The sequence below is a fragment of the Hoplias malabaricus genome, chromosome 10 (assembly GCF_029633855.1).
Source record: "Hoplias malabaricus isolate fHopMal1 chromosome 10, fHopMal1.hap1, whole genome shotgun sequence".
NCBI lineage: Eukaryota > Metazoa > Chordata > Actinopteri > Characiformes > Erythrinidae > Hoplias > Hoplias malabaricus.
In genome coordinates, this window is record NC_089809.1 from 40961909 (window position 1) to 40976491 (window position 14583).

The 14583-nt window shown below is 45.2% G+C and overlaps 1 protein-coding gene across 3 annotated transcripts in view; it reads right to left on the bottom strand.

Moving 5' to 3' along the window:
• Positions 1-287: 287 nt before the first annotated feature.
• The window catches only part of triob (trio Rho guanine nucleotide exchange factor b), a 170566-nt gene continuing 156270 nt past the window's right edge, over positions 288-14583 (bottom strand). For all 3 annotated transcript variants that reach the window (XM_066683021.1, XM_066683020.1, XM_066683022.1), the window contains 8 exons: positions 10701-10839; positions 10572-10599; positions 10305-10467; positions 9894-10015; positions 7691-7763; positions 4747-4947; positions 3940-4078; positions 288-2881 (listed from right to left, as the gene is read on the bottom strand). In XM_066683021.1, coding sequence (XP_066539118.1) covers positions 2336-2881; positions 3940-4078; positions 4747-4947; positions 7691-7763; positions 9894-10015; positions 10305-10467; positions 10572-10599; positions 10701-10839 — 1411 coding nt within the window. In that variant the 3' untranslated portion in view covers positions 288-2335. The remainder of the gene's footprint in view (positions 2882-3939; positions 4079-4746; positions 4948-7690; positions 7764-9893; positions 10016-10304; positions 10468-10571; positions 10600-10700; positions 10840-14583) is intronic.

Below are 14583 nucleotides of genomic sequence, written 5' to 3' on the forward strand. Positions count from 1 at the left end.
TAAACACTGAAGCTGAAGTTCTCTGTTTGTTCTAAAATCACCACACGAGACAACACCCATTTGTCAAGTATTTATCTTCTCGTAACTTCATGATTCAGCTGAGAACATCTGGGTTGCCCACGGGTCACTCTTCACTGCTGCACTTTAGCATTAATGAACTCTTTGACTTTGAAGATAAGGGTCAGAACTGAAGGGGTTAGGCGAGTATTTGCAAAGAAATCATCAGCAGAAAAATGACAAAAAAAAAACAAAAAACAGCACAGACCCCAGTTTACCAATAAAATGTTTTATATGTTTGATCTCAAAAATAACAGAGGGGGAACAAAATAAAATATGTACAGCACACAATCTGCAACACGTACGGCTTCTGTACAAAGAAATATACACGCAAATGCAAGACAGAGTCAGAAACATTCAAAACGACATTTGAGCTGCATGTAGAAAATGCCATGAGGCTACGTCCTGGTTCCTGTAGTCGTCTGAGTCTGTACAGCTGTACACGAAGAAATAAATAACAAGGAATAAATGTGGAAAAGAAAGAGACACGTCCAGCGTCTGAATCGACCCGAGCTTAACAAGACGTCCGATTAAAATCTGGTCTTCCGCCTTCAACGCTGTCGTTTTTGGAAAGAAACCTAAACACAAAATGAACTAAAGAAATCCGCCTCACTGCGTTTTCCCACGGCTACTTCAAGTAAAACAAAACTCAGAGGAGGATTCATCCACAGACACTGTTCATGCAAATGTACATTTGACGTCTTCTATAGAGATCAGATTTTCGAAATAAGGATTAGCGTAAGATGCAGCACTACTTCAGTTATCAGAAAAAAACACACACAGAAAAGCCCACGAGATACAATAAATAAAAGAGAAGGTCTGTTAAATGTAAACGGCCACTCGCTCAGAACTCTCAGGAGGAAGAACCACGCTCAGGAACATGAGGGTTGACTTTGGTATGATGACGCAAATCAGATCATCGCTTAAAGAAAAAAAAAAAAATCAAGAATGCAACAAAGATACAGACGATTTCACCAACTTGGGCTTTTGCTTTTCACAAAATAATACTGACCACTGGGAACTGAGCAGAAAGAGCACACTGGGGACACCGAAGGGGTCAGAAACACGTACAAAACATCAGCAGGTTGGAGAGCGGTCAGCGGAAAGAGCCCCAACATTGCACACAGAAAGGTTCCAACAAAATTACGAAACACGGCCGGAGGAAATAGTGCTGAACTCGTGGCCATTCGACACGAACGAAGGCGGGTTACTATTTATTTACAACAAAAGGCAGACAGACGGAGATAAAAACAGAACTAAACCAGGAAAGGGGATTTACAACAACTCGGTTTACCAAGTTCTCCCGTTCCCATTATGAGGGGTTAAAGTTCACAGCTACGATGACCCAGAGATGAACGAACCTAAATCAACACGACCGCTTCTCGACCTTTAAATAATCTTGTTTTTTTGTTTTATATCCTCCAAAATGTCAAAGTTAAAGATATCTCCTTTTGCTGTGCTTCTATACAAGTTTGTTATAATTATTTGTACAAAACGCAATCTTTCCTGAATACAACTTTACAGTACTGCAACGACCTGATTCAAACACTGTCGAAACTAAAAAGGCCTTTCCTGGCTCATAGAAGACTCTCTCTTTTTGTGCTTCTGTGCAATTTCCATAGAAAGAGGATATGATGAACGAGGCTGACGTGATCTTGGAGTTCTTCCTTATTTTGTGTATTATTTTTTGTAGAAGTTTGTGGGTTGGTTGGGGTTGGTGTTGTGAATGTTTTAGCAACAGCAGCAGCAGCAGCAGCAGCAGTGTACGAACCCAGTACCACTTCACTACGCAACGTGGCCGTAGAAAGAGGATGAGGTTGCAGCGTTTAGGTTTACCCCAGAATCCGTTCTCGGGTCTCGGAGAGAGGGCGAGGTTCCTGGAATTCCCGAGTGCCAGGCGTCCTCGGGGACAGTCGCTGGGTTGCAGGGCTGACCTGAAGTATTTCATGTCATTCTGAAACTGACCAATAAAAATAATGTTTTTTTAAAAATAACTTTGTAGACATTCAATTAATATGATCTGTTTTTTGTGGTTTGTATTTGTTTACACTCGGACTTCTGCTCCAGTTTGTTCTGTGTTTATTTTTTTAATTCTTACTCAGAAAGCAGTTCCAGGTGTGACATTATTTCATGGCCAGGTCACTGATTAACACCACCATAATGGACTGATATTTACATGGAATAATTAGAATAATTCAGGCCAGCCCCTTCGCGTTTGACCCGGCACTGGCCGAGAGGCTCGGATCACTCCCCACCGGACTCTGCCTCTCAGTGTCCTTCAGGCCTGGCCGAGGAGCCGGCTGCGCACGAAGGCCCTGAGTCCGTCTGTGGGCCGCAGGTCGTTTTGGTGTTTCCGACGCTCGATAAAAGCCAGCAGACGGGCCGTGTCCAGACGAGCCTCCGCGGAGGCGGCGTGCGGACGCAGCCAGGGCTCCCCCTGCAGACAGGACCTAGCAGACGGACGCCTGCTCACCTCGGCCCTCAGCAGAGAGCGGACAAAGTCCCGCGCCGCTCCACTCACGCCCTGGAAGTAGTCCTCGGGGAAACTGAAGTCCAGCCGGCAGATGTTGAGGCAGGTCTCCTCTGCGCTCTCGTCCAGGAACGGAGAGGCTCCACTCAGCATCACGTACGCCAGCACCCCCAGGCTCCACAGGTCAGAGCCCAGAGAGGCCGGCTCTCCCAGGACCAGCTCAGGAGCCGAGAACTCGGGACTGCCCACCAGCTGGTGGATGTAAGGAGCGCTGGAGAGATGAGCAGCATCACCGAAGTCTGTAAGCTTGACCACGGGCTGAGTGGACGTCTGCTCCACCACCACGTTCTCAGGCTGAGAGACGAGACGAGAACAGTTTACTGAGAAAAGGTTTTACCACTTCCAAACTAGACATGGCATGAACCTGATCGTGCTTCTGATATCCATGGGCTGCAGCTAGGGTTAGAGTTAGGGTACAGAGCAGCTGCCATATTGGGAACCTCCTCAGGACTCACACAGGTCAAAAAAAAACTGTGATGTTTAAATTGTTTTATTGTTTTTGTCGACACTTTTAGTCTCATTTAGACACACTCCCTACATAGTGCACATCACAGATAATAAAAGTAATAATAATACTGCACCCAGACAGTAATTGGATGCTAATTCAACAGGGAAATGTGAGCCTCACTAAACATTATTTTTGACACAGTGCAGTACGGGAGTGCACAAACAGACTGTGCACCTACGGAGGGTGTAGGGAGCCATTTGGAATTTGGATTCGCTGTCTTAGGTTCAGACAAGGAGAACTACTTTATTAAATTTCAACCCAAACCAGAGGAATAATTCAGGCCAGCAGTCGCAATAAAATATCATCCTCTAAGAATCTATTCACTCTCAGAGCGCAGAGACAGCAAGATCAGATTATTTACCTGTAAACAGGGAGAACATACTGAAGCAAAGGAATACGGGGCTTGTGTTTGTAGTCTCTTACACACTACAACAACACAGGAGCGAATTAAGACTTTACTGAAGCGTGTGTATGATCTGTGTATGAATAACTCACTCAGATTTAGAAAGAACGACAGAGAAATGCATTAAGAGTCTGACGTGCTAACAGATTTCCATTAGATCCTATGATGAAAATGCTAATAGGGCTAACAGAAGATAACTTTTTTCTCCTTATGCTCCACCAGTTGGGGTCTGTGATTGTTAGTGCTGTGAGATTCTCTCCAGTGTGAGGAGAGGAGCTGTGCTTTCATTTCTGCGCTCTGAAACCACGCCACAAAAATAAATCACATGACTGCAGCCCATGGATAGATGCAGAAAAGTGAAAACGGGTCACTGGTTATTGTTTTAATGCTCTGTGTTTGTACACATGTTGCACACAATGTGGTCATGTTTCAGACTCGTACCTTCAGGTCAAGGTGGGCTATCCTGCAGGTATGAAGGTACTGTAAAGCTTCTAAAATGTCCCGCAGGTAGAGTGCCACCTTCTCCTCAGTCAGGTTCCCCCAGCTTACAATGTAGTCCAGAAGACGACCCTGGTCAGCCCTGCAGCACAATCAGAAAATACACTCACTGTCTACGATTTAGGAACACGTGTTTCTAGCCTCACGTGGTCAGAGCTGGACATTTCTGTCCGAAGATATTTCACCACCTGCTAGCGATGCTGATGTGGAAAGAGCCAGGACATTTATTCACGTATGTGATTGAAATGAACTGGTGACAACCCAAATGGTAAAATGTTGGCTTGAAGTGCAGTGTCTCCCGCTGTAAAGTACTTTGAGATGCTATGTACATGAAAAGAGTTCTATAAATAAGAGGGAACAGTAGTAACAGTTACTGACACAGGCAATGTGTAATATTTAACCTTCAAAAATCACTGGGATGCTCCACAGAGCTGTAACAGAGAGAATAGAGCCTCTGTCATAGCTACTTGGGGCTCAGCACTGCAGAAACTGCACTATGTGCACTACTTTTGGAGAAAGGTAGGAAACCACGCCCACTTCCTCACTGATTTCAGGACAGTGCTGTAAAAATAAATTACATTCTGCACCTGTTTGGGAGCTCAGGAGCAAAAATATACCAAATCTTACCTAGTTTTGCTTTAAAAGAATGCTAACTGTTTCTCTAAAAATGCCATTTCGATGTTGGATCGATGGAGAGAAAAGTAGATCAAAGCTGTTAGGAAGCAAGGCTGTTTATGTTTGTCTCCTTACATCTCCAGCACGAGGACGAAGCTGGTTGGGGTTTCGAAGGTGTCCAGAAGGCCCACGAGGAGTGGATGCTGTAGGCACTGCAGGATGTTCAGTTCCCGGACGACCTGCTCGCGACGCATCAGCTTCTTATTGACCAGCTTAGCCGCCACTGACCGTCTGGTCCCCCGCTGCTCACACCACTTGGTCACGGCAAACCTGCCTCTGAAGCACAAGGGGACAACACATCAGCACCATTTTCAATGTCTGGAGCCCCTTTCTCACCTTCACAGGAAAGCAGAACATTTCCCGACTTCACTCGGTGGAGCTGTGTGTGTGAACACACACGTCAGTAACATTGTCCTGGACATTCCCCAGACATTATCCTGCCCTGTGTGAACAGAACCGGGAATGTTCCGGAGAATCGCACGGTATCTCCTGCATGCACTACACAAGCTCCGCCCCCTGCCTGAACCATGTGCTGCAAGGCTCCGCCCCCTGCTTGACCCACGCAGTGCATAAGCTCCGTACCCTGCCTGAACCACGCAGACCATTTCCTGCTCTGAGAACACACCTGACCTCCAGACATAATTCTCCATAGATTGCCCCTGAGTGGGTACGTAAAAATGGCTTTACACTAGTGTTGTGACGATACCAAAATCATGACTTTCGATATGATACCTGCCTAAATATCTCGATACCGATACTGAAACAATACCATGGTATAAACCTAAAACATCAGGAAAAGTAACGTACTTTCTCTAAAGCTGAGGGCGTGCGGCAAATCTGCTGGAATCTGCTTGTTAAGTGTGACGCTTAAGTGTGCACTTTTTGCACATTCGCAGCTCATTCTGATCAGTGTGTCCTCCCAACTGTGCTGCTCCCTCTCTGCAGCTCGTGTCGAGGGAGCTGTGTCTCCCAGGAGCAGAGAAACATGGTCAGTCCCGGTGTTCTAATGAGTTGTGCTACCGGCGACTCTCTTTTAGAAAAAGTAGCTAAGGTTTGTACAGAAAATTGCTGTTGCTAGTCAGGTTTTTTGTTTTTTAAACAACTCACTTAAAGGTCTGGAAAGTCGCTAAAACTAACGGCAAAATCATTAAGGAATGGAGAGGAGGCTGCACACTGCCCCCCTGTGTCACTCGTTGGAAATACAGCTCTTATTTTAAAACACCCCTCTTTAAAGTACCATTATTATTCTTGATCTGCTTCAAGAACACCACCATCATCCCAGTGCCTAAGAATTCTTCTGTGTCCTGCCTCTATGACTATCGTCCTGTTGCACTCACACCTGTCATCACAAAGTGCTTCGAGAGGCTCGTCATGAGGCACATCAAAACCCTACTTTCCCCCACACTGGACCCTCTACAGTTCGCGTATCGTCCTAACCGTTCAACGGACGATGCCATATCCACCACGCTCCACCTGGCACTCACCCACCTGGACAAGAAAGACACATATGCCCGAATGCTGTTCATAGACTTCAGCTCAGCATTCAACACAATCATTCCTCAGCACCTGATCGGGAAGCTGAATATACTGGGCCTTAACACTTCTCTCTGCAACTGGATCCTGGACTTCCTGACTGGGAGTCCTCAGTCAGTCCGGATCGGTAGGAACACCTCCAGAACCATCACACTGAACACTGGAGCCCCCCAGGGCTGCGTGCTCAGTCCACTGCTGTTCACGCTGCCGACCCATGACTGTGCAGTGATGCACAGCTCAAATCATATCATGTTCGCTGATGACACGACTGTGGTGGGTCTCATCAGTAAGAACGACGAGTCAGCATACAGAGAGGAGGTGCAGCGGCTAACTGACTGGTGTGAAGTCAACAACCTGTCTCTGAACGTGGACAAAACCAAAGAGATGGTTGTAGACTTCAGAAAAACAAGGGGTGAGCACTCGCCGCTGAACATCGACAACTCTGCTGTGGAGATTGTCAGGAATACCAAATTCCTTGGCGTTCACCTAGCGGATGAACTCACCTGGTCCACTAACACCAGTAACATCAAAAAGAAAGCCCAGCAACGCCTCTACTTTCTGCGAAGACTGAAGAAGGTTCATCTCCCACCTCCAATTCTCACCACTTTCTACAGAGGAGTCATCGAGAGCATCATGACCAGCTGCATCACTGTCTGGTTTGGAAACTGCACTGTGGCAGATCGCAAGTCCCTCCAGCGGATCGTGAGGACAGTTGAGAAGATTATCGGTGTGTCTCTTCCCTCCATCACAGACATTTACACCACTCGCTGCACCCGCAAAGCACTCAGCATTGTGGGAGATCACACACACCCTTCACACACACTCTTCAACCTACTGCTGTCTGGAAAAAGGTATCGAAGCATTCGAGCCCTCACATCCAGACTCCGTAAAAGCTTCTTCCCACATGCTATCAGACTCCTGAACATCTAGAGACTGAGACTGGACTGAAGAAGCACACACACACACTTCTTCACACAAACACTGGTCTGTTGGACTGTAAATGAGTGTACTGTTTTCACATATCCGGTTTACATCCAGTTACGGTTTACAGCACAAATACACTTTAAATTGCAGTGTCTCTCTCCCTCACCCCCACAATGGTTTTGCATTGTCTTGTATTGCATTGTATTGTATTGTACTGTATGAACATTGTTTTGTACTTTCTTAGCAATATCTTTTGCACTTTAATGTATGTGCATTGTTTTATGTTGCACTAGCTTTGCACTAGTTGTACTTTAATGTTGTGTATTATGTAGCACCTTGGTCCTGGAGGAACACTATTTCATTTCACTGTGTACTGTAAACACTGTATACTGCTGAAATGACAATAAACTTCTTGAACTTGAATTAATGATATGGGGTATTGTACCGTTTTTAATGACAAAGTATTGAGATGCTTTTCTAGTATCGGTATAGTGTGCAACACTACTTTATACATCTCAGAGATCCTACACTGAACCTCGGAGGAGTGTGTGGTGGAGCTTACCTCCCGAGTTCCATAACTTCAGTGTAGAGGGACTCAAAGTTTTCCTTCCACAAGATCCCATCACTGCAGGTGCCTGTTAAAAAACAAGAAAACTGTTAAGGAGACTAAATGTTTTCAGTGAATGTTGTGTCTAAATGGGCCACTGCTCCACTTGGGAGCCCCCTAAGTGTTGGCCCCATATTCAGGAGATCACTGAGTCAATGCATGGCAATGCCTCTGCCGTCTGGGGGCCAGAAGACAGCACAAGAGGCTCATCCTCTCCCTCATTTCTCTGGTCATGGTATACACCGTCGTCTGTCTGCTGCTGTGACAGATCTGAGTAGTGTGTGTCTTGCTAGTGGCACTGTGTTACAGTGGTGAGTTGGTCTCAAATGTCTTGGAGAAACACATTCACACTCCCTTCCCTCCAAAGACTGGTGGCAGTGTGAGAGATGGGGGATACTCACTAATAACTGGGAGAAAATTTGGGCAAAATTTGGGCCATCTAAAAATGGCCAAAGTTGCTGAGGAGTCTAGAAACAAAGAAAGTGAACGGAGAGTATCATATATACGTCGCATAAACAATGTGTAGAACTGAAGGTTAAAGGTGTGCAAAAACGTCCACAAAAAGAACCGAAAGTATGTCTAAGAAAAGAACGGAGGCGATGTTAAAGAGAAAAGATGGACGACTCTTTAACGGTTGATGTTTCAGTGTAAGTAATTTAGGCTTAGATTTAACAGTGATATTAACTACGCCTTTCACACGCCTGGTAAAAAAGTGTGTCTTATAATATCAGTCTTAATCACGGCCTGTTCTGGGCTTTGTGGTTTTGTAGCCTCTGTCTCATCCCTGTTTATCTCTCTGCTGACAGCACTATATCTGATTTCCTCTCGTCTCATTCAGTCCTCTCCAAATATTAACAACACATAATCAACGCCCCTAATTTTTAAATACAACGTAACAGAGAAAGTTTTAACACGTTTGTATGTTTCTGATTGATCTCCAATTCAACATAAAAATGTAATTCATATGAAAGGGGAGAGATTATGGAAAAAAAAACCTTGTTTGGTGCATGTTCACATTAATGTGTTTCCTACCAACCCACACACTGTGAAACAAGTCAGTTCTGTGCGCGCTGCCTAAGTCAGAAAACTCAGGATAAACCGAGTTCTTCTGATTCTGCTCTGCTTCTGACGTCAACTGCAGAGACCTTAGAATTGCCCCGCCCCATCGTCTGAGTCTGTCCAATCACTGGACCCGCTTTTACGTGAGGGCGCAAAGACGAGGATAAACGCAGCAAAACAGACACAACGAGTGCAGAGAAAATAAGAGCAAAACTGAGAACGGAGAAGAAAGAGAACAGAGTGAAAACGGCTAAAACCAGAGCTGCTGCTCCTCGCTCCTCACTGCTGTGCGCTCGGGGGTGGGGCTTAGATACCGCACACACAGCTTATATAGTTATATCATTTGGTAATTTAATGGGACTCTCCGAAGCAGCGGCAAAAGTCTAAGGTCAGTTCCAGGGGACTTCTGATGGAGCTTCATCTAGTTCCTCTGGGTGGAGTTGGAGTACTGTTTGAGATCCAGAACAAATCCTCCAACATTTTTACCTGCCCTCACTTACGTTATTGTGGTTGAATGCCATCAAATCCTCACATTCATTCCTTCATTATTCATTCATGTATTATCTGTAACCCTTATCCAGTTCAGGGTCGTGGTGGGTCCAGAGCCTACCTGGAATCATTGGGCGCAAGGCGGGAATACATCCTGGAGGGGGCGCCAGTCCTTCACAGGTCAACACACACACATTCACACACTCACTCACACCTACGGACACTTTTGAGTCACCAATCCACCTACCAACGTGTGTTTTTGGACTGTGGGAGGAAACCGGAGCACCCGGAGGAAACCCACGCAGACACAGGGAGAACACACCACACTCCTCACAGACAGTCACCCGGAGGAAACCCACGCAGACACAGAGAGAACACACCACACTCCTCACAGACAGTCACCCGGAGGAAACCCACGCAGACACAGAGAACACACCACACTCCTCACAGACAGTCACTCGGAGGAAACCCATGCAGACACAGGGAGAACACACCACACTTGTTTTAATTTGTAGTGCATAAGCCCTCTGATAAAAACATCTGGTCACTGCTTTTCTGAGAAGACATTTTCACACTCTCTGCAGCGGAACAAAACAAAAAAAAAGCACACCTTGCACTCGGAGGCAGGCGGATGAAGTGACCGAGCCCACGTCGTTGGTGGCGATGCAGGTGTAGGAGCCGCTGTCCTCGACAGTGACGCTTGAAATGGACAGGGTCACCTCACCTGTTTCACTGGAGAAAGAGAGGGGGAGAGAGCGAGAGAGAGAGAGAGAAAAACAGGAATTTTACCCGTGAAGGTGTGAACTGAGAAATGAATCAGAGAATTATGTTGCGTGATTCTGCTGAGACGTCTGGAAAGGTTAAAGTGGCTAAAGGGCAAGGGGTTTCACGCCAGTTTCCGATGTCACTGATAACGACTTAACACAGTAGCAAGGCAGTTGGAGTTTGAGAGACATCTGGTGGCCAGTGAGTGGAACTGCTTCTTAAAACAAATTCCAATAATAAAGTCCCTGTGCTTTACCTGTGAGCCAGCTTGAATCGTCCACCGTCCGTCAGAACGACCTGGTCCGGTCCTCTCCACGTGACCGAAGCTTTAGGCTGAGCGCAGATTTTACAGCGGAGGGTTACAGACTCTCCACTCTCGCTCAGCACCTCGCCGAGGGGCACCAGGAACTCTGGGGCTGCTGCCAGGAAGAAGATAAATAACTCATCTTTCATGCCTCACTGTGTCAGAAACACAGATTTCGCACAATATTTCCAGGAACGCAAGTGCAGCTGTCACACCTACCATCATAAATGTAGTTGGGGTTTAGAAGCTGAAACAGAAGGAGAGGAGAGATTAAAGTAAAGCCATGTCATTACTGAAGAGCAGGAGAGTCAAATCAGGAAAAACAGCAGTGAACGAGGCGCTGTCTACCTTTACAGAAACTTTATTAGCCGGGATTTCTCTGGACCTGCGCTGACCGTTCTCCTGCCTGGACTCTCTCCTGCCCTCTTTCTCCCTCTTCTCCGACTTGCGGCGGATACGGAGAGCCGTGTGCCACGAGGACGACTTCCTGCAGAGGAGATGCATCAATAAAATATCTTTAATTATCTAAGCAAATAATAGTGAATATAACCTCTCCGCTGTCTAAAGACAAACCTGTGTCTCTGTGTTTGTGGGGGTTTAGTTACTGCATCGTTTGAACCCAGCAGCTGTCCGTCACACTGTGTGAAAAAGGTCCTGACGAATGACCAATAGAAACGCTCCAAAATAAAATCATTTACATTGACTTTGAAGTCTGAGGTTCTTGTGTAAAGTTCATGTGTTTTCCTTTGGACAGTGATGGTGTATAAAAATTGTGTGTGTGTGTTTTTAGATTTAAGAGCTTTTGTGTAGTTTATAATTGTAATATATTTAATAAAAAACCTAGATATTAAATATTAATATGCTGCTCCGACTAACATCAAAATCATAAATAAATAATGTGTATCTCACACACACACAGACACACACACACACACACACAAACACACACAGACACACAGAGACAGACACACAAACACAGAAACACACACACACAGACACACACACAGACGCACAGACACACACACACACACACACAGACACACACACACACACACACACACACACACAGGCACACACACACACATGAACAAACCCATTGTAAAGTGCAATCAAACAAGAATCATCCGTGATTTTCATTTCCATTTTTGAATTTTGAAAGTGCTGAAATGTTGTAACTGCAGTGATTCAGTGAGCGGTGACTGGATGTTTTTAACATAAATTTACAATTTCATGCCTTCAACTCGCTCCAAAAACATTCGCCAGCAGCAATGTTTACTGCTGTATTCATTGTTCTCCTCTTAGTTACGTATTTTAGTGACGGTGGTTTTTCTGAAGTGCTCCTGAGCACCAACAGAACACACACTGCGAACCCTAGCACTGCCATCTGAGGGTGTGAAGGTGGTTTCAGAGTCTCAGTTGTGTGTAGCGCAAGGTCAGACTCTTTTCACTGTGGTGTCGATGGTAAAAGACCTACGTTTTTATGTTCAATTTTAAACAGAGAAATGTTCGTTCTGAACAAAATACTAAGCCACAGCTCATTGTTTCTGCAACAAACTGAGTCTGAGTTGGACGCTGCTGTTACACCTTTAACATCCATCTGCTTCACAGCAGTAAGACGTGCATTTACTATAAATTCACCCTTATTTTGATTCTTTTCTTATGGAGTGTGTTAGAGTCACCACTTTTTAATGTGTTCATTTTTACAAAACACAGTAAAGCAACCACACACACACACATTATTATTATTATTATTATTAAAGTATATGGGACCCCCAACCACTACACAACCCCCTGATAAAGCACCAACACAGACAAAGGGAAGCTGTAATAAAGTTTCTCTATCAACGCACTACAACCACGTTTTTATCAATAAAACAACTTTGGAGAAAACGTCGTCTCGGATGATGTACTTCTCTCACACTCTGTCGTCCAGTTTGAAGCTGGTGAAGGAAACGATGCTGGGTGGGGGCTTTTCTTGTTCAGTTTAGAACTGTCTACTAAAAGAGCGCGCACTGCTTAGAGAGCGGTTTCCTTCACCCGCTTTAACCTGGACGACCCAGTCCTCCTCCTCCTCTGAGGTTATAGTTTATAAGGTTTTTACAGGAGCATCTGTAACATCCAGACTACAATTCAGACCAAATACACAAGGAATAAATCAGATAGTAGGGCTTTAATCTGAGCCGCAGTTATTAATACAGAGTGACCCTTCACTTCTGAGCAGAAGCATGTGTGACGTAAACGTTTTTTCTCTTTAAATTATTCTTTGACTTTTTGAAGACTCTGCTGTTTAAATGTTTAAGTTTTTTTGATATTATGGGTTTTTTTGATTCTATTTTCGTCAATGGAAATTTAACAGAAATATACAGAAGTGCGTGGTTCATATTCACAGCTGTGAAACAGCAACGTCCCTCTAACCACTTCCTTCAGTTTCAAAAAGAAAAAAGAAAAAGAAAAAAAGAGCTTTGACTTAAAATAAATAAAGTAAAAAAAAAAAAAAAGATCACGTAAGAAGAACTTTTACACAAACATCAGAGCAACAGAGTTTCACGAGCAGAGTCAGGCCTAGTGTGTCACTAAAAAACACTAATTATTTACTGAATTTTCTCCCGATTATTTGTTGTCTCCCCCTGCCTCAGGAGAGCTGCGCCGACCATGTGCTTCCTACGAGAGAAACGACAGACCCTACTAACGCAACGCCTCCTAGGGTGAGGGGCAGGTGTGTGTGAGGGTGAGGGGTTGGGGGGCATTGAGTTCTCTCGGACTCCAGGTCTCGAACTTTACTCGTGTTTTCAAAACTCTAGGGAAGATCTGGTCATTTTGCTCCTGGGCTCCCCCTACGGCTGAAGAGTGGGGTGGTTTCCTACGCTCTTCCAGAAGTTTCTGCAGCTCTGTTCTCACTTACGCAGCTCAAAGGAGCATCACACTGATTTTAAAGGGAAAGATTTAACCCACGCAGACACAGAGAGAACACACCACACTCCTCACAGACAGTCACCCGGAGGAAACCCACGCAGACACAGAGAGAACACACCACACTCCTCACAGACAGTCACCCGGAGGAAACCCACGCAGACACAGGGAGAACACACCACACTCCTCACAGACAGTCACCCGGAGGAAACCCACGCAGACACAGAGAGAACACACCACACTCCTCACAGACAGTCACCCGGAGAAAACCCACGCGGACACAGGGAGAACACACCACACTCCTCACAGACAGTCACCTGGAGGAAACCCACACAGACAAATTTAACAGAAATATACAGAAGTGCGTTAAGTTAAGTGGTTAAGTTCATATTCACAGCTGTGAAACAACAACGTCCCTTTAAAGGGAAAGATACGACCTACTGTTGCTTTAACCCTGATAAAATCGACTGTGGCCGAGTCAACACTTTGAAACCTGCGAAGGTAACGTTTCTAACAAACACTCGTCAGCGGTCACTCAAAAGCATGCACCCTTTCTGTAAAAATACATCTCCCAAACGTCTCTCAAGCCCTGCACAGGTTTCACAAAGGTCTCGCACACACCGGTCGACACGTTGTAGGACGCTGAGAACTGAACCCCAGAGCTATGGGCAGTGAGGTCAGACTGTTCTCACAGTGCGTCAGAGACTGATCTCAGATTAGATTCCTCCACCAGAGACCGACCTGAGCCCAGCGCTCGTACTCTGGTCTGGTTAACACGTTGTGTAAGAGAGAGCCCACCGCAGTCGAGTCACACCACAGTCACATGGCGTCATAAAACACAGCAGCTCCTCTGCGAGACTTTAATTAAGACCTGGGGGTGATTTGAGAGGTTTTTTGGTGATGTATAAGAAAAAAAAAATAAAAAAGCAATCTGTGCTATTTGGGTGACTATTGACTGTCAGTGTTTGTTAGCAATATTAGCTTCATTATTTGGTCGCCTTTAACAAAAGCTAAGTCCTGATGCGAAACACGTCTCGGTCGATCGACAGCATCCAGAGTCAGTGGAACATCAGGTAAATTGGATTTTTTGACGACGTGTTCCTTTAAAAGCATTAGTCTTTTATTGTTATGTCTGTCATTCAGCCGCAGAACTGCAAACACAAACCCTTCTGAAATATCCTTATGAATGTGTTTGATAGAAGTTATTGATCTAGGCTTTGTTTCCAAACCTGAAACATTAATTGTAAACTGTACTTTTCCCTCAGAGTGTGTGATTTGACAGTTGACTTCTGTTCCCCGTACTGCACTCGCGTCTACTGCC